At 44.3% G+C, this 27,937-nt stretch overlaps 1 protein-coding gene across 1 annotated transcript in view; it reads right to left on the bottom strand.

Annotated features, from left to right (window-relative positions):
- Positions 1-27,624, bottom strand: part of LOC148014936 (Zinc finger C-x8-C-x5-C-x3-H type family protein) — a 45,276-nt gene extending 17,652 nt beyond the window's left edge. The window contains exons 1-2 of the mRNA XM_087665771.1: positions 27,074-27,624; positions 26,719-26,945 (exon numbers count right to left, since the gene is read on the bottom strand). Of these exons, the coding sequence (XP_087521897.1) occupies positions 26,719-26,880 (162 nt within the window). The 5' untranslated portion in view covers positions 26,881-26,945; positions 27,074-27,624. The remainder of the gene's footprint in view (positions 1-26,718; positions 26,946-27,073) is intronic.
- Between the last annotated feature and the right edge of the window lie 313 nt (positions 27,625-27,937).

Raw genomic sequence — 27,937 nt, 5'->3', positions numbered from 1 at the left:
GTGTCTTTACCTCTTTGCATTCAGCCCCTGCTGGAAAGCATGTTACATGTGTGAATAGCTACAATTATGATATATGTGGCATTGGTTCAATCATGATTACTGCTGTAAATGGTTCCAATTTCATGCTTCTAGGTGTTTTCTTTGTGACTAGCATTACAAAGAATCTGTTGTCTATATCTGCTTTTAATAAGTACGCCTTTCAAGTCATCTTTGAAGATGACAAATGCATTGTCAAAGGCAAAGATAGATTATGCACTCAGGCTATTTGGCACCCTGTGTAAGGGTCTCTTTTTATTGGATACGTATGACACACATATGCTTGATTCACTTACCATGATTCAGTGATTCATCATTCATCATCTTCTTCTTCTTCTGAGTTTTTTGAGTTTCTCTTCTCTCTCAATGTTTGCCATACACACACTGTGTTTCTCCCCACAAACCCTACTATCTCTCAAGTTTGCTTTCACAACAATCATATTTTGGCATGATATCAAGGCATACTTGTTATTTTGACATGGTATCAGAGCCAAAGGTATTGAGAGAGTGTCAATACAAAACAGCTTGCTCAATGAAGATAGCTCCGGTACCAAGCCTAGTAAGGCCATAAGCTAAGAGGAGTGGAAAGCCCAAGTCCCAAACATGAAGGGCTTGTGAAAGGGAGCTCGAAGCCTGGTTGGGAAACAAAGGCAAAGTGTCAACACCACTAATAGGAACCGATACAATGTCACCAACAATGATGGAACCCTCAAAAGGGCATAGATCCAGCAACAGATCACCTCACGGAGCCATACGACTAGAAGCTTCACTATCAACCAACCAAGGCCTCTCAAAAGATGAGGCAACCACGGAAGAAGGCTTCTCCAACTAAACAATATGAAGGAACACTGACTCCTAGGTAACTGTTGGAGAAGAGGTAGAAGGCTCGGATGTTTTAGCGCCATCCTTCACTCCCGAATGAAGATGAGGATACTTCTTCCAACATTTCTCCTCTTTATTGTCAGAGTGCAGCGGTGCGGAAGCGTAGGACTGAGAGAGAGAGAACGCAGAGAGAGAAGGGAGAGAAAGAGACAGTGGACGATGAAGATCTGCTGTATAAAGAATGCTGAATACAACGATATACAAGGGCGCAGTGCGCTGGACTGCCTGTCTCCACCTCGACGATGCAACCTGCTGTCCACCTCGAAGTCTGCTGCAGTCTGCACTGTCTGCTGTCTGAAATTTGTGAACAGAGACAGAAACTGCGCGTCACCGGTCTGTAATCTGCGTCAGAGAAGTGTGTCCAGACTGCTGAAAGTGTCGACTATAAATACCCGAAATCTGCCAGGAAAAATAAGGCGCCAGAAATAGGGCGCAGCCAGGAAATAGGTCGGCTGCATTAAATGCAGCCGACTGGGCTGCAGGCAGTCGGACTGCCACGTGGCAGTCCGACTGCACAGTCCGACTGTGCAGCTGCCCTCCAAACAGGCTATGATCTCTAACACCCCCTCTCAGAGCCTGGACAGGACAGAAGCCTGAGGGATCTGGAATGTCGCCGAAGTAGAGTCTGAGGAAGCACTTTCGTAAACAAATCCGCAAGATTGTCCTCCGTCTTGCAATACTCCACAGTGATGGTCTCATCCAGAAGCTTTTCTCGGATGAAGTGGTACTGGATCTCAATGTGCTTCGTCCGGGCATGAAAAACAGGGTTCCTTGCCAAGGCAATGCAACTCTCATTGTCACATCGCAGCAATGTAGGACGAGTCTAGGGGCACCCAAGCTCCTCCAATAATCTCCGAAGCCACACAACCTCGCATGTGGTGGAAGACGCGGCCCGATACTCCGCCTCAGTAGACGAAAGGGCTACCGTGGGCTGCTTCTTGCTACTCCATGAAATAACACCTGCACCCAAAGTAAAACAGTAACCTGTAGTAGACCTCCTGTGGTCCACGTCACCGGCCCAATCCGAGTCGCTCCAACCTGCAAGTACAAGATCTGACCCATCTGTCCCTACGGGGTAATGAATCCCCAAATCAGACGTCCCCCTCAGATACCGAAGTATCCTCTGAGCAGCCTGCCAATGCACCGTCTTAGGTTCACTCATGAACCCTGCCAAGAGCCCAACAGCAAAACATAGATCAACCCTGGTGTTGAGAAGCCAAATCAAGGACCCAATCAACTGTCGATAGCGGGACGCATCCGCCAAAGGAGAAGCTGAATGGGAAGTGGCCTTCCAGTTTGGATCCATAGGAGTAGAGAGGGCCCGACAATCTTCCATCTCAAAAGACACCAAGAGCTCCTGTACATATCTCTGTTGAGAGATAAAGATCCCCCTCTGAGACTGATAAATCTCATGGCCCAAAAAGAAATGGAGTAGCCCCAAATCCGTCATCTCGAACGTCCGATGTAAAGCTGACTTTGTCTCCTGGACCTGCTGTGCATCATCACCTGTGACAATCAAATCATCAACATATAAGACAAACAGCACACAACCATCCTCGGAAGTGTGAACATACAGCTGCGGATCGGCCTTGGACCGCCGATAACCCAACTGAGACTGGAGGAACAAATCAATCTTCTCGTTCCATGCACGCGGAGCCTGCTTGAGGCCATACAAGGCCTTCTTCAACCTGTAGACTTTCCCATCTGAAGAACCAAAGCCAGGAGGCTGCTCAACATAGATCTCCTCCTTCAAATCACCATTCAGGAAGGCCGACTTCACATCCAACTGATAAACAGGCCATCTCCTATGGCCAGCCAAAGCAAGAACAGCTCTAATGGTCGCCATACGAGCGGTGGGGGCAAAAGTGTCATGACAGTCAATCCCTGGGCGCTGTGCAAAACCTTTAGCAACAAGGCGAGCCTTGTGCTTATCCAAAGTACCATCACTGAGATATTTGGTCTTGAAGACCCACTTGACTCCAATCACCTTCTTCTTCGGGGGGCGGGGTACGAGTGACCAAGTGCCATTCCTCTCAATAGCCTCCAACTCAGCTTCCATAGCTTTCTTCCATGGTGCGGACTGTAAAGCCTCCTTCACGGAGGTGGGCTCTCGATCCTGCATAACACAGGTCATCAAACAATAGTTGGAGCAAACCAGCTCCGTAGAATGTGCCTGGTGCCTCCGTGACCGCCGTGGACCATCCTGCAGTCCCCACTCCTCAGGAATCCCCTCGATCCTTGAATCACGGAGTGTGTCACGGGCCCAGCGAGGAGGAGGCCGAACCTCCCCTCGTTGTTCTCCATCAGCAGAAGACTCTGGAATATCCACCAGTGGTAACTCCTCAGAGGTGTCCGGTGGAACTATAGACTCTGTGTCAGAAACAGAATCATAATCAAAAGGCACGGGCTCCAGTGGAACTGTAGAAGGAGCCCAACTCTCCCCTGGATCTCCAAGAACGGGATGCTCCTCACCCGTTGAAGTAGCCGGAACCTCCACAAACCGCACATCACGGCTAGTGTACACATCCCGCTTGACGGGATCATACAATCGGTAGCCTTGGGACTGGGAGCTGTAGCCAACAAATACCTGTTTTCGGGAAGCCGCTTCAAATTTATCACGGTGAGCCTTGGGAATGTGAACATAGGCATCACAGTCAAAGACCCGAAAGTAAGAAACATCTGGCTTCGTCCCAAAATAAGCCTCAAATGGAGTCATCCCTTCCACGGCCGAAGTAGAGGATCGATTAAGGATGTGGACTGCAGTAGCCATAGCCTCGGCCCACAGAACCTGAGGGGTCTGTCGGTGCTCCATCATGGTGCGCGCCATCTCAATCACACTGTGGTTCTTCCGTTCAAGAATACCATTTTCTTGAGGAGTATTGGTATTAGCAAACTCCTAGTGAATTCCTCTATCTGCACAAAACCGAGCAAACTCATTAGACACAAATTCACCTCCCTTGTCGGATCGCAAGGTCTTCAACTTCCGGCCTGATCGGTTCTCCTCGAAGAGAAGCCAATCCTTGAAGTGCGAGAAAGCTTCTGACTTTAATGCCAAAAAGTAGGCCCATGTCATCCTGCTATAGTCATCCACGATCAGCATGAAGTATGAGCTCCCACGCAAGGACTCATTCCTCATAGGGCCACATAGATCCGTAGATACTAGCTCCATCGGTGAAGTAGACCGCCGCGAAGCTATGTGGGGAATGGCATCTCTATGCTGCTTCCCCCGAATGCAGGAGACACATGGCCGCTGGCTCACCACTATATCCGGCAACCCTCGAACAAGCTGTCCACGTGACGCCCTCCGAAGATAGTCATAGTTCAGGTGACCAAACCGAGCATGCCATAACTCAGACTGTGACTGTGAGGTAAGAAGAAGAGTAGAGAGGGCGGTGGAAGACTTCAGTTTGTAAATGCCGTTCTCCTCATATCCGGATGAGAGAACCTTCCTCGATCCACGATCAAGGACGCGCACCGTAGTACTGTCAAACTCCACTAAAAGGCCAAGGGAGCAAATCTTATGAACTGAAAGGAGATGGTACCCTAATCCTGGTACATGCAAAACCTCTGAGGTATGGATACCACCTCGTCCATCCGGAATAAGCTGCATCTTACCCCGACCTGCAATAGAAACTGAAGAGCTGTCTCCAATGAGAATCTGCCCACGCGAGGGTCGCAGCTGGGCAACACCATCTGATGAAGGAGTCATGTGCCGGGAGGCGCCACTATCAACAATCCACGCTCGAGCCTGGGGAGCCGTCATCGCAGCATCAGAAGCATTCGGTGAAGCATCCTCAATGACAGCTAGATGAAGAAATGCAGCTGATGAGGGTGCAGCCACCGCTCCAGAATCCTTGGTGTCCTTCTTCTTGGTGTCCTTCGTGTCTTTGTCAGGGAAATCCTTCTTCCAATGGCCAGTCTTTCCACAAATATGGCATGTGGAGTCTTTGTCCTTGTCCTTCTTGGACTTGTTATCCCCCTTATTCTTCTTTTGGTCCTTCCCCTTCTTCTGAGAGGCTTGACCTGTCAGCGCCTCCGACTTGGAAGCATTATGTCCCTTTAACTGTTCCTCTTGGTCCAAGACCATAGGAACCAACTCTTCCCAGCGAAGAGTAGACTCTCGCCCCGAAGCAATAAGGGCAGAGTAAAATGTACCGAATCGTGGCGGCAACTGGGACAATAGTGTGATCGCCATGTCTTCGGAGGAAATCGGCTTCCCCGCATTCTGAACCTGCATCTGTAGCTGCCTTAGCTTGTTAATGTGCTCCCGTAGCGAAGAAGACTTATTTACGGACAAGGTCCGCATTTGTACCTCCAAAGAAACCCTCTTCATCAGGGTCATCCGATTGTACATTTGATCAAGCTCCAGCCATATCTCCCGAGCCACCGTCAAGTGCTCGATGTGAGCGATCACGGCTGTAGTGCATGATAGAAAGAGAAAGGATCGAATCCTGGCATTCAGTTTGTCCCAATGAGACTGGGCCCTGGCCAACTCCGCACGAGCATCGGAAGAGAGTTTGGACTCATCTCTTACCGAGGGCCGGTCAATCTCCTCCTATACCAACTCCGCCAAATCATAGGACTCGAGGATGGCCAACATCATGACGCGCCAAATGCGGTAGTTGTCGCCGTCGAGCTTCTGATCTGTAGGAAGAGCCGGTAAGACAGGCACCTTCCGGTCCATAATCGCCTGGAACTCCAAGTCCATCTCTGTAGACATCTTCACCTGCAATGCCTTCTCAAACGCAAAAGCAGTCCCCTCTGACTGGGAAAACTCAGCCTGCTAAGGCTCTTCCGCGTCGTGAACCTTCTTCACCCGCCGGAGGCGATGAAAAAGCAAAACTTGCACTTGTAGGCTGAAAACTCAAACTTCCTCCGCGTCAAACAGCAGTAAACAACAGCAAATCCACCACCTGTACTCCTTTCCTGTGCGCCCACACTCGTTTCAGCCTTGTTCCAAGGCGCAGCCCTCCTGTCTGCCCTTAAACGCAAAAAACGCAAATTTGTGTCGCGATGGAAACTCCTCTTCAGGTTGATTCTGCGCTCAGTCAGCCCTCAAACACTGCTCTGATACCATTTCAGAGTGCAGCGGTGCGGAAGTGTAGGACTGAGAGAGAGAGAACGCAGAGAGAGAAGGGAGAGAAAGAGACAGTGAACGATGAAGATCTGTTGTATAAAGAATGCTGAATACAACGATATACAAGGGCGCAGTGCGCTGGACTGCCTGTCTCCACCTCGACGATGCAACCTGCTGTCCACCTCGAAGTCTGCTGCAGTCTGCACTGTCTGCTATCTGAAATCTGTGAACAGAGACAGAAACTGCGCGTCACCGGTCTGTAATCTGCGTCAGAGAAGTGTGTCCAGACTGCTGAAAGCGTCGACTATAAATAGCCGAAATCTGCCAGGAAAAATAAGGTGCCAGAAATAGGGCGCAGCCAGGAAATAGGTCGGCTGCATTAAATGCAGCAGACTGGGCTGCAGGCAGTCGGACTGCCACGTGGCAGTCCGACTGTGCAGCTGCCCTCCAAACAGGCTATGATCTCTAACATTTATCAGCCCTACATTGAATACTTGCGTTTTTGTGTTTTCTTCACTCCTAAAGGGCTGCCCAGCCGCCGGTCTACAACCACTTACATGGAGAGATCTTCATGAGATATTCTTGCATTTTCTTCTCCAACTGGCTGCCCAGCAATCAACTTGATAGCAGCATCATCTCAAAGAGATTTCAGTATATCCTCCACTAGACAGGAAATAGGGTGGGCAATAAACTCCCAAAGATCAAAGGTATCAAGCATAGTTACCTAGAATGGGGAACGAGAATGGGAACTCCCAAACATCTGTAGAAACCCCCTAACATTGGTCTCTTACTTGCCCAATGGCACGGAAGGTTTAGTCACTACTATCAGCCATTTGGTTCTCCAAGTGGTTGGGCTATCAATGTTTCCAAAAGATTGGGCCTTTGGACATCCCAAGTTTCTAGATCCTATGCAAGCCGATATGAAAGTGTTCTTTCATTTCTTTGTTTCTGGGGTTGTTGGCACCTATGGACTATGAGGAATGCATTCATCTTTGATGATTCATTAGGAGTGCAAAGTCATATTGTCCGCTTGAAAGAACTTCTTCATTGGCAGCTTGACTTGATTTGTGGCAAATATTCTCCCTAGATAGGATTTGCTTTCTTGGCATGCTGCAATATCGTCTACCCCCTCTTGTTAGCAGTTTAGTCAGCTCATCAGTGAGTTTGGGATGTGCTTTAGTGGGGCAGGTATTACTATGTTATGTGGGTATTTTTATCTATCATTTTGGTGATCATTCTAGTATTAAATGATAGCCGGCCTGATCACTTTATTGGCATTATTTTATCCTATATATTCCGGCTCCTCCTCCACATTCAATCATTCATCACTTGTAGATCCAATGCATGCCCTATTGGAGAGAGGGAGCCGGTGCCAATGCCCACTTGGCCAGTGACTCATTGTTATACGCGGTTGTCTCGTGTCTGGTATATGGATTCCGTTTCCCAAGCATATCTCTAAGTCCTTTGCAATGTTCTTGTATTTTCTCTTTCCTCTCTTCTATCTTGTGTTCAGCAGTCTATTTCAGCATTCTTGCATGCTTCCATTGCTACATCCACTTCTAACATGGTATCAAATTTCAGGATCTACATTAGCGTTGCTGTTTTCTACTGATTACTGATCCTCCTTGTCTACTGCAGTTGGGCAACCAATTTTTGGGACTTTTCAGCCCTTAGATATAAGGCAAGTGCCAGCATTTAACGCTTCCTTGGCTGTGTTTTTCACCTGCCGCATTTGCGTTTTCAGCCTCTTGGACTCCTGAAGGCTGGGCAACAGGGTTTTCAGCCTCTGTCCATCTTATATTGGCTGATTCTTCCTGTTTTTTGTAGATTTTTGATATGTTACCCTGCACACTACATGCGAATTCCATTTAGTGCAATCTGTGCTATGCTTTGGCTGTCATCTCTCTCTCCTCCTCTTCTTTCCTATCCTCTCCAAATGGCTCCCCCTACTGTTCTACTGCCAACAAACTTCATGGGCCTTATTACCTCACCTAAAGTGCTACTATGAAAGCATAGTTTGGCAAAAGCGATTATGGTACGTTGTTTCTGAATCTATTGAGCGTCTTGAGTGCCCCAGTCCTCTTCCAACTGATTTTGAGGAGGATAACCACGAGAAAGTTGTGCTCACATAGGATTCTAATGATGCCATGCATACTCTACTCTTCTTCGTTGCATCTTTAAAGAGATTCTTCTAGTGGTCACCTCCTGTAGGACAGCTTAACTGATATGGGCAAAGCTTTAGATGTTGTGCATGGCTCCCTCAACTATGCATGCAATCACCCTCTATGGACACCACCAATACATGATGTTCAAACCAAAGAATACTATTCATTGCCATTGGTGTATTGTTGCCTCCATATGTGAAACTTAGTGCAAAAAACAGCTCTACATCTGATGATGGAAAGGCTGAGATGGCCAAGATTCTTTGTGCTTCAACTGTTGGTAGCTTGATGTATGCTATGGTTTCTTATTGCATTTGCATTGGGAGTCGTTAGCAAGTACATGGCATATCCAAGCAAAAAGCATTGGGAAGCAGTGAAGGGTATCATGAGATACTTTAAGGGCACAAAGGACTTGCGTATCTACATTGGGAGTCGTTAGCAAGTGCATGGCATATCCAAGCAAAAAGCATTGGAAGCAGTGAAGGGTATCATGAGATACTTTTAGGGCACAAAAAACTTGCGTATCTGCTTTGGGAAGCAAAAATCATCGGTTGTTGGCTTCACGGATGCAGATTATGCTACTCATCCTAATTGCAAGAAGTCTACTCCAGGATATGTACTCACATTCACAGGGAGAGTAGTCTCTTGAATATCCAAGCTGCAAAAGTATATTGCATTGTCTACAACAGAGGCAAAGTATGTGGCTGCCACCACTAAGGCATATAAGGAGGCTTTATGGCTTTCACGTCTAGTGAGAGCGCTTGGCATTACAGAGGTTCCTATCCTCCATTGTGATAGTCAAAATGCTATCATGCTACTAGCATGAAATCCTATCTTCCATGCAAAGACAAAGCACATACAAGTGAAGTATCATTTTATCAAGGATGTACTTGATAGCAAGAGTATTGAACCTGTCATGGTATACACCGATAATAACCCTACAAACCTTCTCAAAAAGGATCTTCTAGCAAAGCAGTTTGCTCATTGCCGCCAAATGATGGGGGTTGGATAGTACATGTGTATTTCAGCTTTGTACATACATAGACTTAGCTAATTCTTTCATCTACCTTCAGGCATGTTGCCTTTAGGTAGGAAGTTGTTGGGAATAAAGAGTCATCATGCCTTTTATGGTATTCGGGTGTGCACACACCCATACACATGTCCTTTATATATACTATCAAAAAAAACCTAAAGTGGTACACTTTTGTGATTGTACCCACATCGAGTGTCATGTGCTCACTCTCTTCCTCACTCTCAACTTTGCACTCCCTCTCTCATTGTGCATATCTCAACTGCGAGCACTCTTGATTTTCACGCACTCTGCCTTAACACATACTAAGCTCAAAGTTGATGAGACCTTGGACAAATACAAGGCGCACTGTATGGTGCAAAAGTCTCAACAAAAGTGTGGTGTTGACCACAAGGAGACTTTTGCTCCCACTATACAATTGACATTTTCCGTCTTTTACTTGCCTTGGCGTCTCACCACAATTGGCCAATTTAACAAATGGATATCAAGAGTGCCCTTCTAAATGGCTATTAGCAATCTAGATAGCTCATGTGTGAGTGTGAGCTATGCCAAGCATGGCTAGGTATTTTAGGCATTTTTCTATGGTCATTATGATGCTTATTTTGTCGAGCTTCGAGGGCGTGAGGATCAATGCAAGCAGTGCTTGCCAAAAGCAAAGAGAGTGAGAGAGAGAGTAGAGTAGTGAGTGAGCACAATTTGTGGGTAAAATGATGAGTATACCACTTTAGGTTTTTAGATAGATATATATATATATGAAAGTACAAGTGCTAAGGGTGTGTTCACACCCAAGCACATTTAAAAGGCACAAGGGCCTTTATTCCCAACAACCTCCCACCTAAAGGCAATGTGCCTTAAGAGGAGAAAAGAATCAGCTAAGTCTAGGTATGTACAAAGCTGAAATACATATATCTATCCAACTCCCATCATCTGTCAGCAATGAGTAAACCGCTCTACTGGAAGACCCTTCGTGAGAAGGTCTGCAGGATCATCATCTATATGCACTTTGACAAGCTCAATGCTCTTGCTGTCAAGTACATCTCTAATGAAGTGGTACTTCACCTGTATGTGCTTAGTCTTCGCATGAAAGACAAGATTCTGTGCTAGCATGATAGCACTTTGACTATCACAATGGAGAACGGGTAACTTTGTAATCCCAAGCTCTCCCACCAGACGTGAAATCCATAAAGCCTCCTTGCATGCCTCAGTGGCAGCCACATACTCTACCTCTGTAGTAGACAATGCAACACACTTTTTGTCGCCTAGAGACCCAAGACACTGCTCCTCCTATGAAGGTAAACACATACCCAAAAGTGGACTTTCTGCAATCCGCATGACCAGCATAGTCTGCATCCGTAAATCCAACGAAAAATGCCTTCTGCTTTCCAAAGTAGATGCACAAATCCTTTGTGCCTTTGAGGTATATCATAATATATTTCACTGCTTCCCAATGCTTTTTACCAGGGTTTGCCATGTATCTGCTAACCACTCCCACTGCAAAGGCAATGTCAGGACATGTAGCAACCATAGCATACATCAAACTGCCAACAACTGAAGCATATGGTATCTTGGCCATTTCAGCCTTCTCATCATCAGATGTAGGGCTATCCTCTGCACTGAATTTCACATATGGAGACAATGGAACCCCAATTGTTTTCCCCTCTCCATATTGAAACACTACAAAACCTCGGAAATATACTCCTGCTGAGATAGATAGAGTAATCCTTTTGACCTATCTCTAAGTATTTGCATGCCAAGAATGTGATTTTCATCACCAAGATCCTTCATTTCAAAGCTGCCATAAAGACTTTGCTGTAGTGAGTCCAAGGCATGAGTATCCCTGCCACCAATCAGCATGTCATCAACATACAGAACCAAGATAATCAAACTGCCATTTGCTGCATTCTTAGTGTACAAGCAGTGATCCACTTAACTTCTATGGAAACCTTATGATTGCATAAATGTATCAAACTTATGATACCATTCTCTTGGTGCTTGTTTCAGCCCATACAAACTCCTTTTGAGTTTGCATACCATCTTCTCTTTCCCTTTTTCCACAAACCATTCAGGTTGCTGCATATATATGTCTTCATGCAGATCACCATGTAAGAATGCAATCTTTACATCCACCAGTATGAGCTCCATATCTTCAGCTGCAACCAAGTCCAAAATGGTTCTCAAGGTAGTCATCTTGACTACAAGAGAGAAGATCTCATCAAAGTCAATGCCATGTTCCTGCTTATACCCCTTTGCAACCAATCTTACTTTATACTTTGGTGAGGAACCAAAGTATAAAGTAAGATTGCAACCAATCTTACTTTATACTTTATTCTTAGTGTACAAGCAGTGATCCACTTAACTTCTATGGAAACCTTGAGATTGCATAAATGTATCAAACTTATGATACCATTCTCTTGGTGCTTGTTTCAGCCCACACAAACTCCTTTTGAGTTTACATACCATCTTCTCTTTCCCTTTTTCCACAAACCATTCAAGTTGCTGCATATATATGTCTTCATGCAGATCACCATGTAAGAATGCAATCTTTACATCCACCAGTATGAGCTCCATATCTTCAGCTGCAACCAAGTCCAAAATGGTTCTCAAGGTAGTCATCTTGACTACAAGAGAGAAGATCTCATCAAAGTCAATGCCATGTTCCTGCTTATACCCCTTTGCAACCAATCTTACTTTATACTTTATTCTTAGTGTACAAGCAGTGATCCACTTAACTTCTATGGAAACCTTGAGATTGCATAAATGTATCAAACTTATGATACCATTCTCTTGGTGCTTGTTTTAGCCCATACAAACTCCTTTTGAGTTTACATACCATCTTCTCTTTCCCTTTTTCCACAAACCATTCAGGTTGCTGCATATATATGTCTTCATGCAGATCACCATGTAAGAATGCAATCTTTACATCCACCAGTATGAGCTTCATATCTTCAGCTGCAACCAAGTCCAAAATGGTTCTCAAGGTAGTCATCTTGACTACAAGAGAGAAGATCTCATCAAAGTCAATGCCATGTTCCTGCTTATACCCCTTTGCAACCAATCTTACTTTATACTTTGGTGAGGAACCAAAGTATAAAGTAAGATTGCAACCAATCTTACTTTATACTTTATTCTTAGTGTACAAGCAGTGATCCACTTAACTTCTATGGAAACCTTGAGATTGCATAAATGTATCAAACTTACGATACCATCATCTTGGTGCTTGTTTCAGCCCATACAAACTCCTTTTGAGTTTACATACCATCTTCTCTTTCCCTTTTTCCACAAACCATTCAGGTTGCTGCATACATATGTCTTCATGCAGATCACCATGTAAGAATGCAATCTTTACATCCACCAGTATGAGCTCCATATCTTCAGCTGCAACCAAGTCCAAAATGGTTCTCAAGGTAGTCATCTTGACTACAAGAGAGAAGATCTCATCAAAGTCAATGCCATGTTCCTGCTTATACCCCTTTGCAACCAATCTTACTTTATACTTTGGTGAGGAACCAAAGTATAAAGTAAGATTGCAACCAATCTTACTTTATACTTTATTCTTAGTGTACAAGTAGTGATCCACTTAACTTCTATGGAAACCTTGAGATTGCATAAATGTATCAAACTTATGATACCATTCTCTTGGTGCTTGTTTCAGCCCATACAAACTCCTTTTGAGTTTACATACCATCTTCTCTTTCCCTTTTTCCACAAACCATTCAGGTTGCTGCATATATATGTCTTCATGCAGATCACCATGTAAGAATGCAATCTTTACATCCACCAGTATGAGCTTCATATCTTCAGCTGCAACCAAGTCCAAAATGGTTCTCAAGGTAGTCATCTTGACTACAAGAGAGAAGATCTCATCAAAGTCAATGCCATGTTCCTGCTTATACCCCTTTGCAACCAATCTTACTTTATACTTTATTCTTAGTGTACAAGCAGTGATCCACTTAACTTCTATGGAAACCTTGAGATTGCATAAATGTATCAAACTTATGATACCATTCTCTTGGTGCTTGTTTCAGCCCATACAAACTCCTTTTGAGTTTACATACCATCTTCTCTTTCCCTTTTTCCACAAACCATTCAGGTTGCTGCATACATATGTCTTCATGCAGATCACCATGTAAGAATGCAATCTTTACATCCACCAGTATGAGCTCCATATCTTCAACTGCAACCAAGTCCAAAATGGTTCTCAAGGTAGTCATCTTGACTACAAGAGAAAAGATCTCATCAAAGTCAATGCCATGTTCCTGCTTATACTCCTTTGCAACCAATCTTACTTTATACTTTGGTGAGGAACCAAAGGTGACTTTCATCTTGTAAACCCATTTGCATGGAAGTGTTTTCTGCCCTTTAGGCAACTGTACCAAGTCCCAAGTGCCATTTTTCTCAAGAGATTCCATTTCTGACAACATGGCTTTATACCATTTCTTGTTGTCCTATCTGTCCATTGCTTCATTGAAGCAAGACAGTTCACCAGTCTCTCAACATGACATAATCAACCACATTGTTTGTACCAGGAATGAATCTATCAGGTTGTCTAGTAGCCCTAGATAATCTCCTAACCCAATGATCATTGTTTGCTAGCTGTTGAGCATTTTCAGTTTTTCTGTCCTGGCATTTCAACCTGCAAATCAGTATTAACAGCTTGCTATCCTGGCTGTTCCTACACATGTAGTGGCTCATTATCATGGGCAATAGCTGGCTGATCATTTCCAGCATTATTTTCTACATTTACATGTTTATTTACAGAAGGAATTTGCTACTGTACAGCGGGCACATTTTGTTGATTGATCATTTTCAGCATTATTTTCTGCATTTACAGGATCATTTACAACAAGTATTTGTTGTTGTAAAGCGGGCACACTTTGCTATCCAAAAGGTATTTCTTCCCGGAATTCAACCCTACGGACCTCCTCAGTCCTTTCGGGCCCCAAAAGATAACATCATTGCTACATACTACTTTTCTTTTCTCAGAATCCCATAATTTATACCCCATTTCACGTCACCATATCCTAGAAAAATGCATTTACAGGACTTTGGCTCAAGTTTGCTGCATTTTTCTTTACGAATGTGCACAAAAGCCTCGCAGCCAAATACTTTCAGGTGAGCATATGAGGGTGGCTTGCCCGACCACGCTTCTTGGGGAACTACCCCCCCCAAAGGACCTGTTTGGTAACTGATTAATCAAGTGTATGGCTGTCATAACAGCCTCTGCCCAAAAACCATGGGTTAATGCAGCATGAGACAGCATCGTATGGACCTTGTCCTGTATGGTCTGATTCATACGCTTTGCAACTCCATTTTGGGGTGGATTATGAGGGGCAATGAGCTCCCTCTTGATCCCTTTGTTGTCACAAAATGCCTGAAAGGCCTTGGACACATATTCCCCACCATTGTCAGAGCGAAGACACTTAAGTGTCTTATCAGTCTGATTTTCAACCAATGCCAAGAATTTTTTATACTTGTCAAGCACTTCATCCTTGCTACGAATAGGATAAACCCATACCTTTCATGTAGCATCATTGACAAAGGTGACAATATTTCTTTCCCCCTAAAGATAATCCTAGCATCTGACATACATCGGAATGTACTAACTCTAGAGGAGAAGATTTCAGTGAAAGAGACTTTTTATGAGACGTTTATGCATGTTTACCATAAACACAATGATTACAAGGCTCAAAATCAGCATAACAAAGACAAGGCAAGTAACCCAAACGAGAGAGCACTTTCATTCCAGTTCGACTCATGTGTCCCAACCGGCCATGCCACAAAGAAACACTTGGCTGCTCGATCACGGCAACAACATGATCACTCATACTAGATACATGAAGAGGATACAAGGTATCACTTTTACAACCTCTGGCAATCACTCTAGATCCCTTACAGATCTTCCATTTCCCATCACCAAAGGTGGTATGAAATCCATCGTCATCTAGCTATCCTATGCTGATCAAGCTCTTCTTGAGCTGAGGTACATGCCGTACATGTTGAAGTGTAAAGACAGAACCATGTTGAAACTACAACTGCACACTGCCAATACCTGCAATGTCACATGCATAGTTGTCCCCAAGATGGACTACACCTATCGACCCCCTGTATAGGCAGAGAACCACTCACGATGAGGGGTGACATGAAAGGAAGTACCTGAATTGAGAATCCAAGTATGCATGTCATCATCTGTATCTACAAGTAAAGCATGTGCACCAAAGTGTAAAGAGACAAAGAGTATGTCATTCCCATGGTCCCTGTCATGAGTGAGCACATTTACCTCTTCAATTTTGACACTACTCTTCTTAGGCTGACTCTCTTTCTTCTCTTCCTTGCTATCATCTGTCTTCTTGCCCTTTCCTTTCTCTTTCTTCCATTTGTAGCAGTCACGTTCCCTTCTTGCCACAATGATGGCATTCAACACCTTTGTCACTTGATTTACTGCGTCCCTTGCTATTAGATTTGCCTTTCTACTGTGATCTGCCCCTAGTATGCAAAGCACTGAAAGACTTACTGGATGCATTGTTTTATCAATTCATTTCTTCCCTAAGTAGAGCACTCTACATCAACATATAAATGGATCGCATTAGAATTGCTCATAGCAGTCCTGAATGTATCCCAACTCTCTAGAAGAGTGCAAAGCAAGAACCTAGCCTTAAATTCTTCATCAATCAAGAACTTCAAGGCGACCAACTAGTTGAAAATGGAGTTAAACTCACTCAAGTGAGTAGACATTGCTGTACCCTCTTTCATACACAAATCCATAAGCTTTTTTAACCAATACACTTTGCTTGTGGCACTCTTCTATGCATACAGTTCTTCCAGTCAAGTCCAAATAGCATATGCAGAATCCAAACCTTCAATGTTAAACAACAAGGCATCAGAAATCGATAGCTTGATCGTTGAGCGTGCAAGCTCATTTAACTCATCCCAATCTTCCTATTCCATATCTGTGGGCTTTGCCACTTTGGTCGTAATCGGCTTAGCCTGCTTCTTCTGCAATAGGATATTGTAGCACTGTTTTTGCCAGACTGCAAAGTTATGTGCTCCTTCAAGCTTCTTTATGTGCATGAGATTACTGCTGTCACTGCTGCCAATCATGATTTTCAGCCCAAATGTGACCAGAAATTCAGCAAATGCAGGCCCAAACTGTCACACAAGTGACCAAGGTACAAACAAGTACCAACCAGCAATAAGTGACCAAGTAGAAGCAGAAATTTCAGATCTGTAAGTAAATTTTCAGAAGCATCAAACCATGTGCTACAGCATTCCACAACTGATTACAGCTGTTCCAAGGGCAAATATAGCACATTACATGATAAGTCCCAAATTTTAGCTGCAATTACTGTTGTACATGTACCCACGGGCATAAAATTTGACACGCACGGCCAAAAACCCCAAAATTTTTGTGCTCAGAGCATCAACCATACATTTGCACTGTCTCTGACATGCATAGAACAGGCCAATCTTGCCAAAATAGAGCAATTTCAGCAAAACCCCCAAATTTCACTGATCGGTCTATTCCCAATTGCATTAATACATGTTCCCGAAAGCATAAAACGGGCAAAATTAGCAAAATGTCACAAAATTTTGCAAAAGCTCCAAACTTCTCGGGTCCAAATGTGCACCAATGTCAACCAATCTAACTCAGCTAAACAAAATTTCACCAATATAGTAAAAGCCCCAAATTTTATGGCTCCAATGTTGAGAAATTTCACTCAGATGAACAAAATTTCAATAATTTTGGCGAAATCCCCAATTCGAATGCGCACAATGTCTGTAATTTCTGACGCTAATGCCTCAATTTTGCGTGAACAGCACTCAATCTGGAAAAGCCCAAATTTCTCGGCCAAGATTGCACAAATCTGACCTTTTGTGCTTATGCGTGCGAACATTCGATAGTGGAAGAGGAAAAATTGCAAGGATTTGACAAAATTGATGAAAAAATGCCTGAAAAAGACGAATCTGCTCCCGTTGACCAGCCACTTGCCATCATGGCCTGTCACCTTGCAGAAAACTGCCGCCTGATGCCACAGAAGTTGTCGCCAGCCAGCCGCCTGCTGTTGTGACCTGTCGCTTGCTTGGAAAACTGTCACCTGCTGTTGCCTATCTGCCAAGTCAAAAAACGACCTGTTGCACACCGTCCAGCAGTCCGTTGACTTGGACTTCATCAGTCCCGTTGCCCACAATGCCTGCAGCCCAACATGCAGCTCCGACTCTGCCGTCTAACTCCTGCACAACTGATGGAGTATTGAACACCTGTGCTCTGGTACTAGTTTGTCGATCTTCGAGGGCACGAGACACGCAGTGCTTGCCAACAACAGAGAGAGTGAGAGAGAGTGCAGAGTAGCGAGTGAGCACAATTTGTGGGTACAATGACGAGTGTACCACTTTAGGTTTTTAGATAGATATATATATATGAAAGTACAAGTGCTAAGGGTGTGTTCACACCCGAGAACATTTAAAAGGCATGATGACCTTTATTCCCAACATATTTTAGCATTTATTACTGGCCAACTTGCTACCATTTTTGGCATATTTTTGACCTATTTATATCGGCCTCCTCCTCAAGTCAATCTCATCATCACTGTTGAGAAACGTTTCACCCGTAGTTTGCATTTTTGTGTTTTGCGTTTAGGGTTTGCAGCCCCAAAAAGGGGTGCCACCCTAGACTGACTGTGCCTATTTATAGCCCACTCTCATTCATTCCTCATGGCTGATCCTTCAATCCGTCACTCCCACTCTCTCTTCGTCAATCTTCTGACACTCTCTCTCTTCCATCATCTCTCTCCCCTCTCCTACCACCATCTCTACACTCTCATGGCGCCAGCCTTCATCTCCAGTTGGCTGCGTTTATGGTGGCACTGTTCTCCTCTTCAGCTAGCGTCCATCCTCCATTGTTGGCAACAGCATCTTCTGTGCTCCTACACCTTGCGTTTGGAGTCCACACTCTCTTGGCGTCAGCATCCACCCTATCTGGCATCATCCTCCACCCTTCTCGTGGCTCCACCTTCTTGCGTTTGACTGCTAGGGAGATTCCTCACCACCTGGTGTCTCTCTCCAGCAAACACACCTTCATCAAAGGCAGTTGCACTTTGCGTTTGGTTCCTAGCTGCTTCCCACCCTTCTGACATCACTCCACACCTGGCATTTCACTCCCAGATGCTGTCTTCATCTGTGTTTTCAGAATCTGGCTCATCCTCACCATCTAGTGTCACGCCCAATAGCTGGCGTCACCTCATCAGGCTTGCGCTTGCCGACGGAGGCTTCATCGGTTGTCTCCCTGCTCGTGGGTATCACTCTTCATCCCTGCGTTTGCATATTCAAAGGCTCCTCACCCTTCGACAACAGTCTCCCTGCTCCAAGTGACGCCTCCTCATCCTGCATTTGCAGACTCAGGGGCTTCTTCGGCAATCTTCCTGCACTCCATGGCTTCCTTTGTGCTACGGCACCCTTGTATCAGATTCAGTTCATCAGCATCTTTCATCATCTTCTGTGTTACTTTTCTCTCTCAGTGTTTGCCGTACACATTGTGTTTTCCCTCGCAAACCCTACTGTCTCTCTAGTCACTTAGTCATTTCGACAATCACCACAAGTTATGTTGGAGAGGGAGCCGATGCCAGTGACTCACTATTGTACGCATCATTCTCGTGTTTGGTATATGGATTCCATTTCCCAAGCATTCTTCTAAGCTCTCTTTGCAGTGTTCTTCTCTGTTTTTCTTTTCTATCCTTGTTTTCAGCAATTTATTACAGCATCTGTTTATGCTTCAATTGTTGCATCCACTTCTAACATGGTATCAGATTTCAGGATCTACACTCCTGCTGCTGTTTTCCACTGGTACAGGTCTGCCCCTGCTGATCATTGCCTTTTACTGACTGCTGCGCACTGTCTACAGCCTGTCTATGGCCTGGCGACTACTGTCTGCTGCCCATTGTCCTATTTCCAGCCTTCTGCAGGCTGTGATTTCGTCCAGCAGGCTGTCTTTTGATTTTCTCCATTGTTTTATTCCCGATTAACCTGCAATTATCTGATCAGCTGCTGTGTTTCCCACATTTATGCAGGCTGGGCAACAGCATTCTTTGGCTTCTGACCATGTCTATTGGCTGTAATCTCTCTCCTTGCAATTGTCTTTTATGATCAGCTGGTGTACACTGGGTTACTCTATTTTGTGCAATCTGTGCTGTTGGTTGCCTATACTCTCTCTCTGCTCCTCTTCTTTCCTTTATTTTCTCTTCTTGTCCTCTCAAAATGGCTCCCCCTACTATTCTACAAATGATAAATTACACGGCCCTGATTACCTAACCTAGAGTGCTGTTACGAAAGCTTGGTTTGTGCAAAAGCAATTCTAATACATTGTATTTGGAGCTTGTGAGCATCCTTAGCGTCCTAATCCTCTTCCAGTTGATTTTGATGAGGACAACTATAAAGAAGTTGTGCTCACATGGGATATTGATGATGCCATGCATATTCTACCCTTCTTCGCCACATCTCCAAAGAAGTTCTTTTGGCAATCACCGCCTACAGGACTTCTCCCACAATTTGGGACAGTTCGAGCCAAAGGATACTATTCAATCTTTCTTACTTCGTGTCACACAAATACAGGACCAACTTCAACACACGCAATCCATCCTTCCAAAGGCTCATCTTGTGGGGACTGTGCTCTACAAGCTCCCTCCAGAGTTTGTTGAAGTGGTCAATGCTTTAAGGGCTCACACGTCATCAACACCCGTCGATTTCCTACAACTGTCCTCAATGTTGCTCGAGCATGAGACGTCTTTAGGGTCACAAGGAAGGCTTCCATTGCAGTCTAGTGGTTCCACTGATGCCTTTACAACTTCAAAGAGGGGTGACAGGAAGAAGTCAAAGGCCCAGCATTATCACTATGGTAAGAAGGGGCATTTATGCAAAAGTTGCAAAGAGTTAGCTGCTTCGAGGAAGAAGAAGGAGAAGACAAAGAAGCAAGATCCGGAGTCCTTCATTGAGTCATCCTCTTCCTCAGACTCTAACTCCAATCCTCCAGCCAAGGCCAAGGTGCAGAAAGAATCATCTTCTTCAGACCACAGGAAGGGCTTGGCAGCCCCTTCTTCTACTTTCTAGTATTGGTGATGAAGTCATCCCTCATGACTCTCCAATGCTAGAGAGGGAGTGTGAGAGGGTGGTGAGATGCAATAGGTAAACCTCATCTATAAAGGTATATAGGTGCACATGTTCCACAAAGGGACATCCCTAACACATCAACCAAAGTCTAAAAGTTCAAATCCTAGAGTTGGGATTAGCATCTAGCTTCATGATGGGCTATTTCTTAACAGAGAACGGAATTGGCTCCTAGTCAAAGCTCACATGAGGGGATACTTTGGCAGTTGGCCAAAGATGGGGAATCCTGTTAGCAGATTAGTCAGCTCAGGTGTGAGTCTGTGTTGCAGAGACTACAGCATTTTATGTAGTATTTTTACTGGCATTTTTTGGTGCCCTTTTTAGGGCTAGGGAGCATTTAATGCTGGCCGACTGCATTTATTGCTCCCCCCATTTTATGCCTATATATTCCTAGGGCTCCTCCTCCTCTTGTGTATTTCAGCCATCATTTGTGGATTCTTCTGAGGAGAGAGGAGCCGGTGCCAGGGTGCCCACATAGCCAGTGATTCACTATTGTATGCTGCTGTCTCGTGTTCGATATGGATTCCGTTTCGCGGGCATACATCTGAGTTCTCATTTGTATTTGTGTTCATTTATTCATTCTTTCTCGTCTTGTGTTTCAGCTGTTTATTTCAGCATGTTGTTTATGCTTCCATTGCTGCACCACTTCTGACAAGGTATCAGATTTCAGGATTTGTGTTTCTACTATGTTTTCTTGCTGATTTCAGGACTGTTTTCCCTCTTGCTGGTCAAGCAGCTGCTGCTCCAATCAGGCAACCAATTTTGCTTGCGTTTCTTGTTGACGTCAACATCTGTACAACCTGCGCATCCATTTCAGCCTGCATTTTGGTGTTTTTGCATCTCCTCCTAGCTGGGCGCTTACATCATCAGGCCGTTTTTGCTGTTTTTGATAGTTTTTGACTGATTTCTTGACTTTTTACAGCAGATTTTGACTTATTTTGATCAGCTTTTGGGTTATACCACATATGAACTCTTGCTTTTTGCAGTCTGTGCTCGTGGTTTGGCTGTGTTCCATCTCCCAATCCCTTCTTTTCTCTACTTCTTTTCTGAATCCTCTCCAGATGGCTCCTCCATGCACATCCACTGATGACAAGCTCCATGGACCTGATTATTACATGTGAAGTGCGGTGATGAAGGCTTGGATTATTCAGAAGCGGTTATGGTACGTGGTTAACAGAGTTGTGGCACGTCCTCGACAACCTTCTCCTGTTCCATCTACTTTTGATGAAGTCAACCATGAGGAGGCTGTGCTTACATGGGATTCGAATGATGCCTGTGCTTATTCGGCGTTACTTCGGTGTATTTCCAAAGAAGTCCTACCGGCGGTCACCTCCTGTATGACAACTTCAGATGTATGGTCGAAGTTATAGTTGATGTACAAGGCTCCTTCCACCATGCAGGCCGTTACTCTCTATGGCTAACTCTAGCAACTAAAGTTTGAATCCAAAGATACGATTCAATCCTTCCTACTTCGTGTTACCCAACTCCAGGACCAGCTTCGCACTATGCAGTCTGCCCTATTAGAGGCACATCTTGTTGGTACGGTACTCTACAAGCTTCCTCGGGAATTTGATGGAGTGGCGAGTGCTTTACGAGCGCAGACATCTAGGACTCCTATCAGTTTTCTTCACATGTCCTCTATGCTACTTAAGCATGAGGCTACTTTCCAACTACACGGGCGGCTTCCATCACACTATGGAGGTTTAGGTGAGGCTTTTGCAACTTCAGAGAGGGGTTCCAAGATGAAGAAGTCGAAGTCCCAGTGTTACCACTGTGGCAAGAAAGGTCATTTAAGGAAGGACTGCAAAGAGTTAGCGGCTTCCAGGAAGAAAAAGGAGCAAAAGACGAAGCGGGATGCAGTCTACTCCGACGAGTCATCATCTGCCTCATATTCCAAGTCCGATCCTCCAGCCAAGGCGAAGTCTAAGGCACGAAAGGGATCCTCTTCTTCGGATCGTGGGAAAGGCTTAGTGGCCCCTTCCTTAGCTGCTTTCTAGTGGTGGTGATGCGAACATCCCTCACGACCCTCCGGTGCCAGAGAGGGAGTGTGAGAGGGTGGTGAGATGGAGCAGCCGTGCCTCGTCTATATGTCTATACAGATGCACAGGATCCAGAGAGGGACATCCCTGACGTATCGCGTGAAGTTTGGCAAGTACAAATCCTGGAGCTAGGATTGACATCCAGGTTCATGATGGGTTGGTTAATTGACAGAGAGCAGGAGGCATAGTTACCTGGAACGGGGAAGGGGAACGAGAACGGGACCCCTTGGAACGAGGGGAACGTCCAAGGTGGGGGAACGGGAACGGGGGGAACGGCACATGTCTTAAGTCCCCCAAATATGCCCTACATGACCAAGTTGCCCCAAAGAATGTCCCTCTAATTGCCCCAATACCCCTCAACGCTCCAAATTGACCTAAATGTCCCAAAATTGACTCAATTACCCCCATAGCTCCAAATTGCTCTGAATTGCCCCAATTATTCTAGTTTCCCTTGAAATTAGACAATATTAATGGATGATTACGTTGGAATTGAGAATAGGCTGAAATTTAATTGTGATTTGCAACAGTTCATAATGCATCAAATTTGAACTTTCCATGGACTCCTGATTGGCTTGTGGGTTGTCTTGACACTTTGAATATTCAATGAGAGAGAGAGAGAGAGAGAGAGAGAGAGATTAGTGTGTGCACATTAGGCAATGGAGATGGGTGAACATGTGGTAGGAGTGTGATATAAGCAAAAAGAAAAAAAACGTGAAAAAATGTAAATTTTTTGTCAATAGGCCTGGAACGACCGTTCCAAACAGGCAACGGCAAGGAACGGTAGGGAACGGCCTTCGGAAGGCAACGTTCCCTGGCCATTTCACCTCCTCCAAGGGTCTGGAACGTGTTAAATCGTTCCTATAGGCCGGAATGGCCGTTCCCTGTTTCTATGGCGGGAGGTTTTTGTCTGGAGCTCACATGAGGGGACACTTTGGCGATTTTGGTTGAAGGCAGGGATTCCATAGTCACATGTTCAGCGACATGTTTGGCACATTGGTCTTATATGTCCTGAGTGACATAGGTGACATAATACAGAGAGCTGTTATAATTCTTCTCTATTTTCAGGTGGTGCTATTATGATCAACATTGACGTCAGATACTCTCCGAGGCATCTTGATGGTAGGCTGGCCACTCACTGCTTGGATATCCATGGTTCTTATGGTGGTTCTATGTTGTATAGTTTATGATACCCCATCATTGTACTGTTGTATTGTATCAAATCACCCCTGATCTGAGAGAGGGTGTTAGCAGATTAGTCAACTCAGGTGTGAGTCTGTGATGCAGAGACTACAGCATTTTATGTAGTATTTTTACTGGCATTTTCTGGTGCCCTTTTTAGGGCTAGGGAGCATTTAATGCTGGCCGACTGCATTTATTGCTTCCCCCATTGTATGCCTATATATTGCTAGGGCTCCTCCTCCTCTTGTGTATCTCAGCCATCATTTGTGGATTCTTCTGAGGAGAGAGGAGCCGGTGCCAGGGTGCCCACACAGCCAGTGATTCACTGTTGTATGTTGCTGTCTCGTGTTCGATATGGATTCCGTTTCCCGGGCATACATCTGAGTTCTCATTTGTATTTGTGTTCATTTATTCATTCTTTCTCTTGTCTTGTGTTTCAGCATGTTGTTTATGCTTTCATTGCTGCACCACTTCTAACAAATCCATGGTCGTGTATGTTCGAATGCATTTTTTGACAAGATGTTCTTGTGTGCTACTACGAGACATTGTCGACAAACACAGAGATTTGTTATTACTTCTCTCTATTTTTCAAGAGCTAGTACGATCAACATCAACATCAAGTTCTCGTCGAGGCACCTTGGTGGTGGCTTAATCACCCACCCCGTGGGTATCCATGGTTCTAGTCCAGTGCTTCTTTGTTGTATGGATTATGATGAGTCATTATTGTATCATTGTATTATATTAGATCACCAATGATCTAAGAGAGGGTATTAGCGGTCTAGACAACTCATGTGTGAGTCTGAGCTATGCTAGGCATGGCTAGGTATTTTAGGCATTTTTCTATGGTCACTATGATGCTTATTTTAGCATTTGTTGCTGGCTGACTTGCTGCCATTTTTGGCATATTTTTGTCCTGTTTATACCAGGCTTCTCCTCAAGTCAATTACATCATCACCAGAGATAACGTTGGAGAGAGGGAGCCAGTGCCAATGCCTACGAGCCAGTGACTCACTATTGTATGCATCATTCTCGTGTTTGGTATATGGATTCCATTTCCCAAGCATTCTTCTAAGTTCTCTTCTTTGCAATGTTCTTCTCTGTTTTTCTCTTCTATCCTTGTGTTCAGCAATTTATTACAGCATCTATTTATCTGTCAATTGCTGCATCCACATTTGACAATGGCTGCCTAGATGAGGAAGTCGATATGGCCCAGCCACCATGGCTTTCACGTCCCGGCCATGAAGACTAGGTACTCTCATTTTGGAAAGCTCTTTATGGGCTGAAGCAAGCGCTTCACTCTTAGTTCCATAGAATGGAGATGTTCTCGAATCTCACGGTTTCCATTCTTCCCCTTATGATCCAAATCTTTACATGCAATCTACTCCAAAGGGAGATCACCTATGGTGATGTTATACATCTATGATCTACTGATCACAGGCTCAAATTCATCCACTATATCACATCTTAAGGCACAACTTAGCCCCACTTTCAATATAACCACGACCTTGGTCTTCTCTCCTATTTCTTGGGGGCTGTGGAGGTTGTATAGCATTCTAAGAGTATCTTTTGTTGAGCCGCCCAATCTTGCCTCTAGTTTATCAGATTCATTTGGTATTTTTCAGCTCGTTAAAAAAGAGCCCCAAACAGCCATATTAGCCATTTTATACAATACTTTAGATGGTTGTATGAGAATCCAGACAATCTAGACTTTTTTCTAGCTCTTAACATGTTCTACAAAAGTGACTCAGTGTACACATCACTTTTAATCCCTTGTGCCAGCAATTATCATAAGTCTACCATCATCCGAAGGTGCTACCCTTGCTGCAAGCCATCACCAACAGTCCCAAAGGCTGGTGACACCTGATACATGTGTCATGCCTCCATAATTCTCATGATGCAGAGCATCTTCGCTATTTACAGTTACCATGGACAGTATTTGATATTGTGAAGTAATGTCTTTCTGGAATTTGAGAGTGTGTTGGATAAAAGATCGAAAGTACCAGTTTCAGAACTTCAAGAGTGTGCAATAGCCCTACAATAAGGCAGTAGGTAACAAAATTTTCGGAAAACCCAAAGACCTAGTGAAAAAGAGTATCGGTGAAGCCCAATAGCTCATGAGAGTGTTCTGACAAGAACCTTGGAAAATAACAGGATTAAAACTGTACATAGAAAATTCAGTATGTTAGCTTTTCTCTAAAAGATCAGTTGTATTTTTCTATTCCCACTGGTCAAAAGAAATAATGACCTGTATCATAAGTTAGCTTAATGGATATGGCACACTTCTCAACCAAGAGAGTGTAAACTGCCAGTGATTGCACTCCCTTGAAGTTTCCTTAGCATATGGCCTAAGGCCTATATTTGGAATACAAGGGGAGCATACATGGACAGCTGTTGACAATTTTGCACTGGTATAAACCCTCCCCGGCCCCCAAGGGCTGTTCCAGCATGTGTCCTTATCTCAGGGGGACAAAAACACAACAGTCTAGCCCTTTCTTTCCAAAATTGCAACTGAGAACATATCTAATCTTTTATTTTAAGCATGCCTGCAAATAAGTGCCATTACAATGCTAACAGATTTATAAAGCTTCAGCTCTGCACTAAATGATGTATCTACCTTCTGTTTTCATAGTTACATTTTCAAGGCATTGAAACAATATGTGCCACAGAAAATATTAATGATATGATGTATGAACTCTTGTTGTCAAGATTTTAAGACTCGTTGCTTCATAAGGAACAGAAATGCAATCAAGTTACCCTATCAAAGGTGTATGACCCCATCATGAATCACAGTCTTGGTGGAGGTTAGACTATTTGAAAAAAAGTATCAAACAACATGAGCAAGCAACCATCCATAAACAAGAACAGCTTCTGGCATTTCATTAACTACACACATGTGCCAATCCTCCATGCACAACAGATTGAAATGTGAGTTGAAAAAGAGTATCAAACAACATGAGCAAGCAACCATCCAAAAACAAGAACAGCTTCTGACATTTCATTAACAATGCTCAACCAACATAATTGACAGAATGCAATGCTTAAATTGTTGAACCAGCGTAGAATCACAAAACCAGAACCCGTCTACACACATGTGCCAATCCTCCATGCACAACAGATTGAAATGTGAGTCGAACATGTCCGAAAGCAGAAGGAACAAACCTGACAAAGCTTGTCATCAGTTTCCCAGGACACATTCTTTGTGCTCACTCTCTTTGATTTATCATCTAAGTTTTGATTGGTGATCTGAGTGATTGGCGGCATGCTGAGAGCTGGTGCAGTAGCAATAGTTGTCATTGGACTAGATACTGTTGATTGCATCATGATACTCCTTGATCTAGACCATAACCATCAGTCACTGTCCTCTTTTTCCGAGTGCTTTTGTGATCCTGATCAGCCAACATACGCAGTGTATTAGTAAGGCTGCTAACCTTAACAATAGTTGATATCATTCGGCAACACATCGGCAAAATCTTTTTGAGATCCCCTTTGCAGAATCTGCTAATCTGAACAATACCTTTATTCTATCAGGGTGCATCAATGGCTGTTCAGGCTCAATGATCCTGTGTAAGTTGTCACAGCGCTGGAGCTCTTTCTGTGGGCAGACTTTGGCTGCTTTCAATTTTCAGTATTTCTCAGCTCCTTTAGTCCAGAGTTTTATATATGATCATGGCATAAAGATTCATCATCTTCTCAGGGGATTAACAACAGAGGCCCATTACTAAGGCAGGATACAAAACATCATTCTATCTTTCTGAGTTTATGACTGCCGATCTTTTCTTTTAAAAGCTTCTCTTATTCTTACAAGGGGCACTTAGTCCTGTTCTTCCAATTCATAAAGAGGGGGTTACACGGGAACAGGGGGGCTAGGCTAGGTCAAGGCTCGTGGTTGTTTTTGGGTTACTGTGAGAGGGAGGGAGCAGTGTGGAAAGATGGGGGATGCAGGAAAGGTGGGTGGTGTTTATAATTTGTGGGTCAATCAAATAATAAAGACAACCTTATGACAACACAGAAGAAGAGCATTTTCGACACGAGCATGCCAAACGAAGCAACAACGAAGGGTAAGGCAGATAGCCTATAGCCTTTTGTGGCGGGCGGATCCAGCAAGCGTGAAAAATGACAAGGATTCCGGCTGGGGACCGGCAGGTGCCGGTACTCCCAAGCACATGGCTGCGACGGGCTCATTTAGAGTGGGATTTGTAGGACCACAAAGTTAGCATAGTGCCACGCTCGGACTTAGCAAGACTTTCTTGACATCTAGCAAGTACAGTGAGGAAGCCCTCGTTGAGGCTACAAACATCAATCCGCATGCGCATGCACACGTGTGTGTTGTGTGTGTTGTAATCATAGGCATGATTGTGGACACCATTAGCCCCAATTG

This window comes from Lygodium microphyllum, chromosome 24 (genome assembly GCF_053477565.2).
Source record: "Lygodium microphyllum isolate KBCC chromosome 24, Lygodium_microphyllum_v1.1.10, whole genome shotgun sequence".
Lineage (NCBI taxonomy): Eukaryota > Viridiplantae > Streptophyta > Polypodiopsida > Schizaeales > Lygodiaceae > Lygodium > Lygodium microphyllum.
The sequence above is the reverse complement of the archived record's forward strand: the minus strand, read 5'-3'. Positions and strand labels throughout refer to the sequence as shown.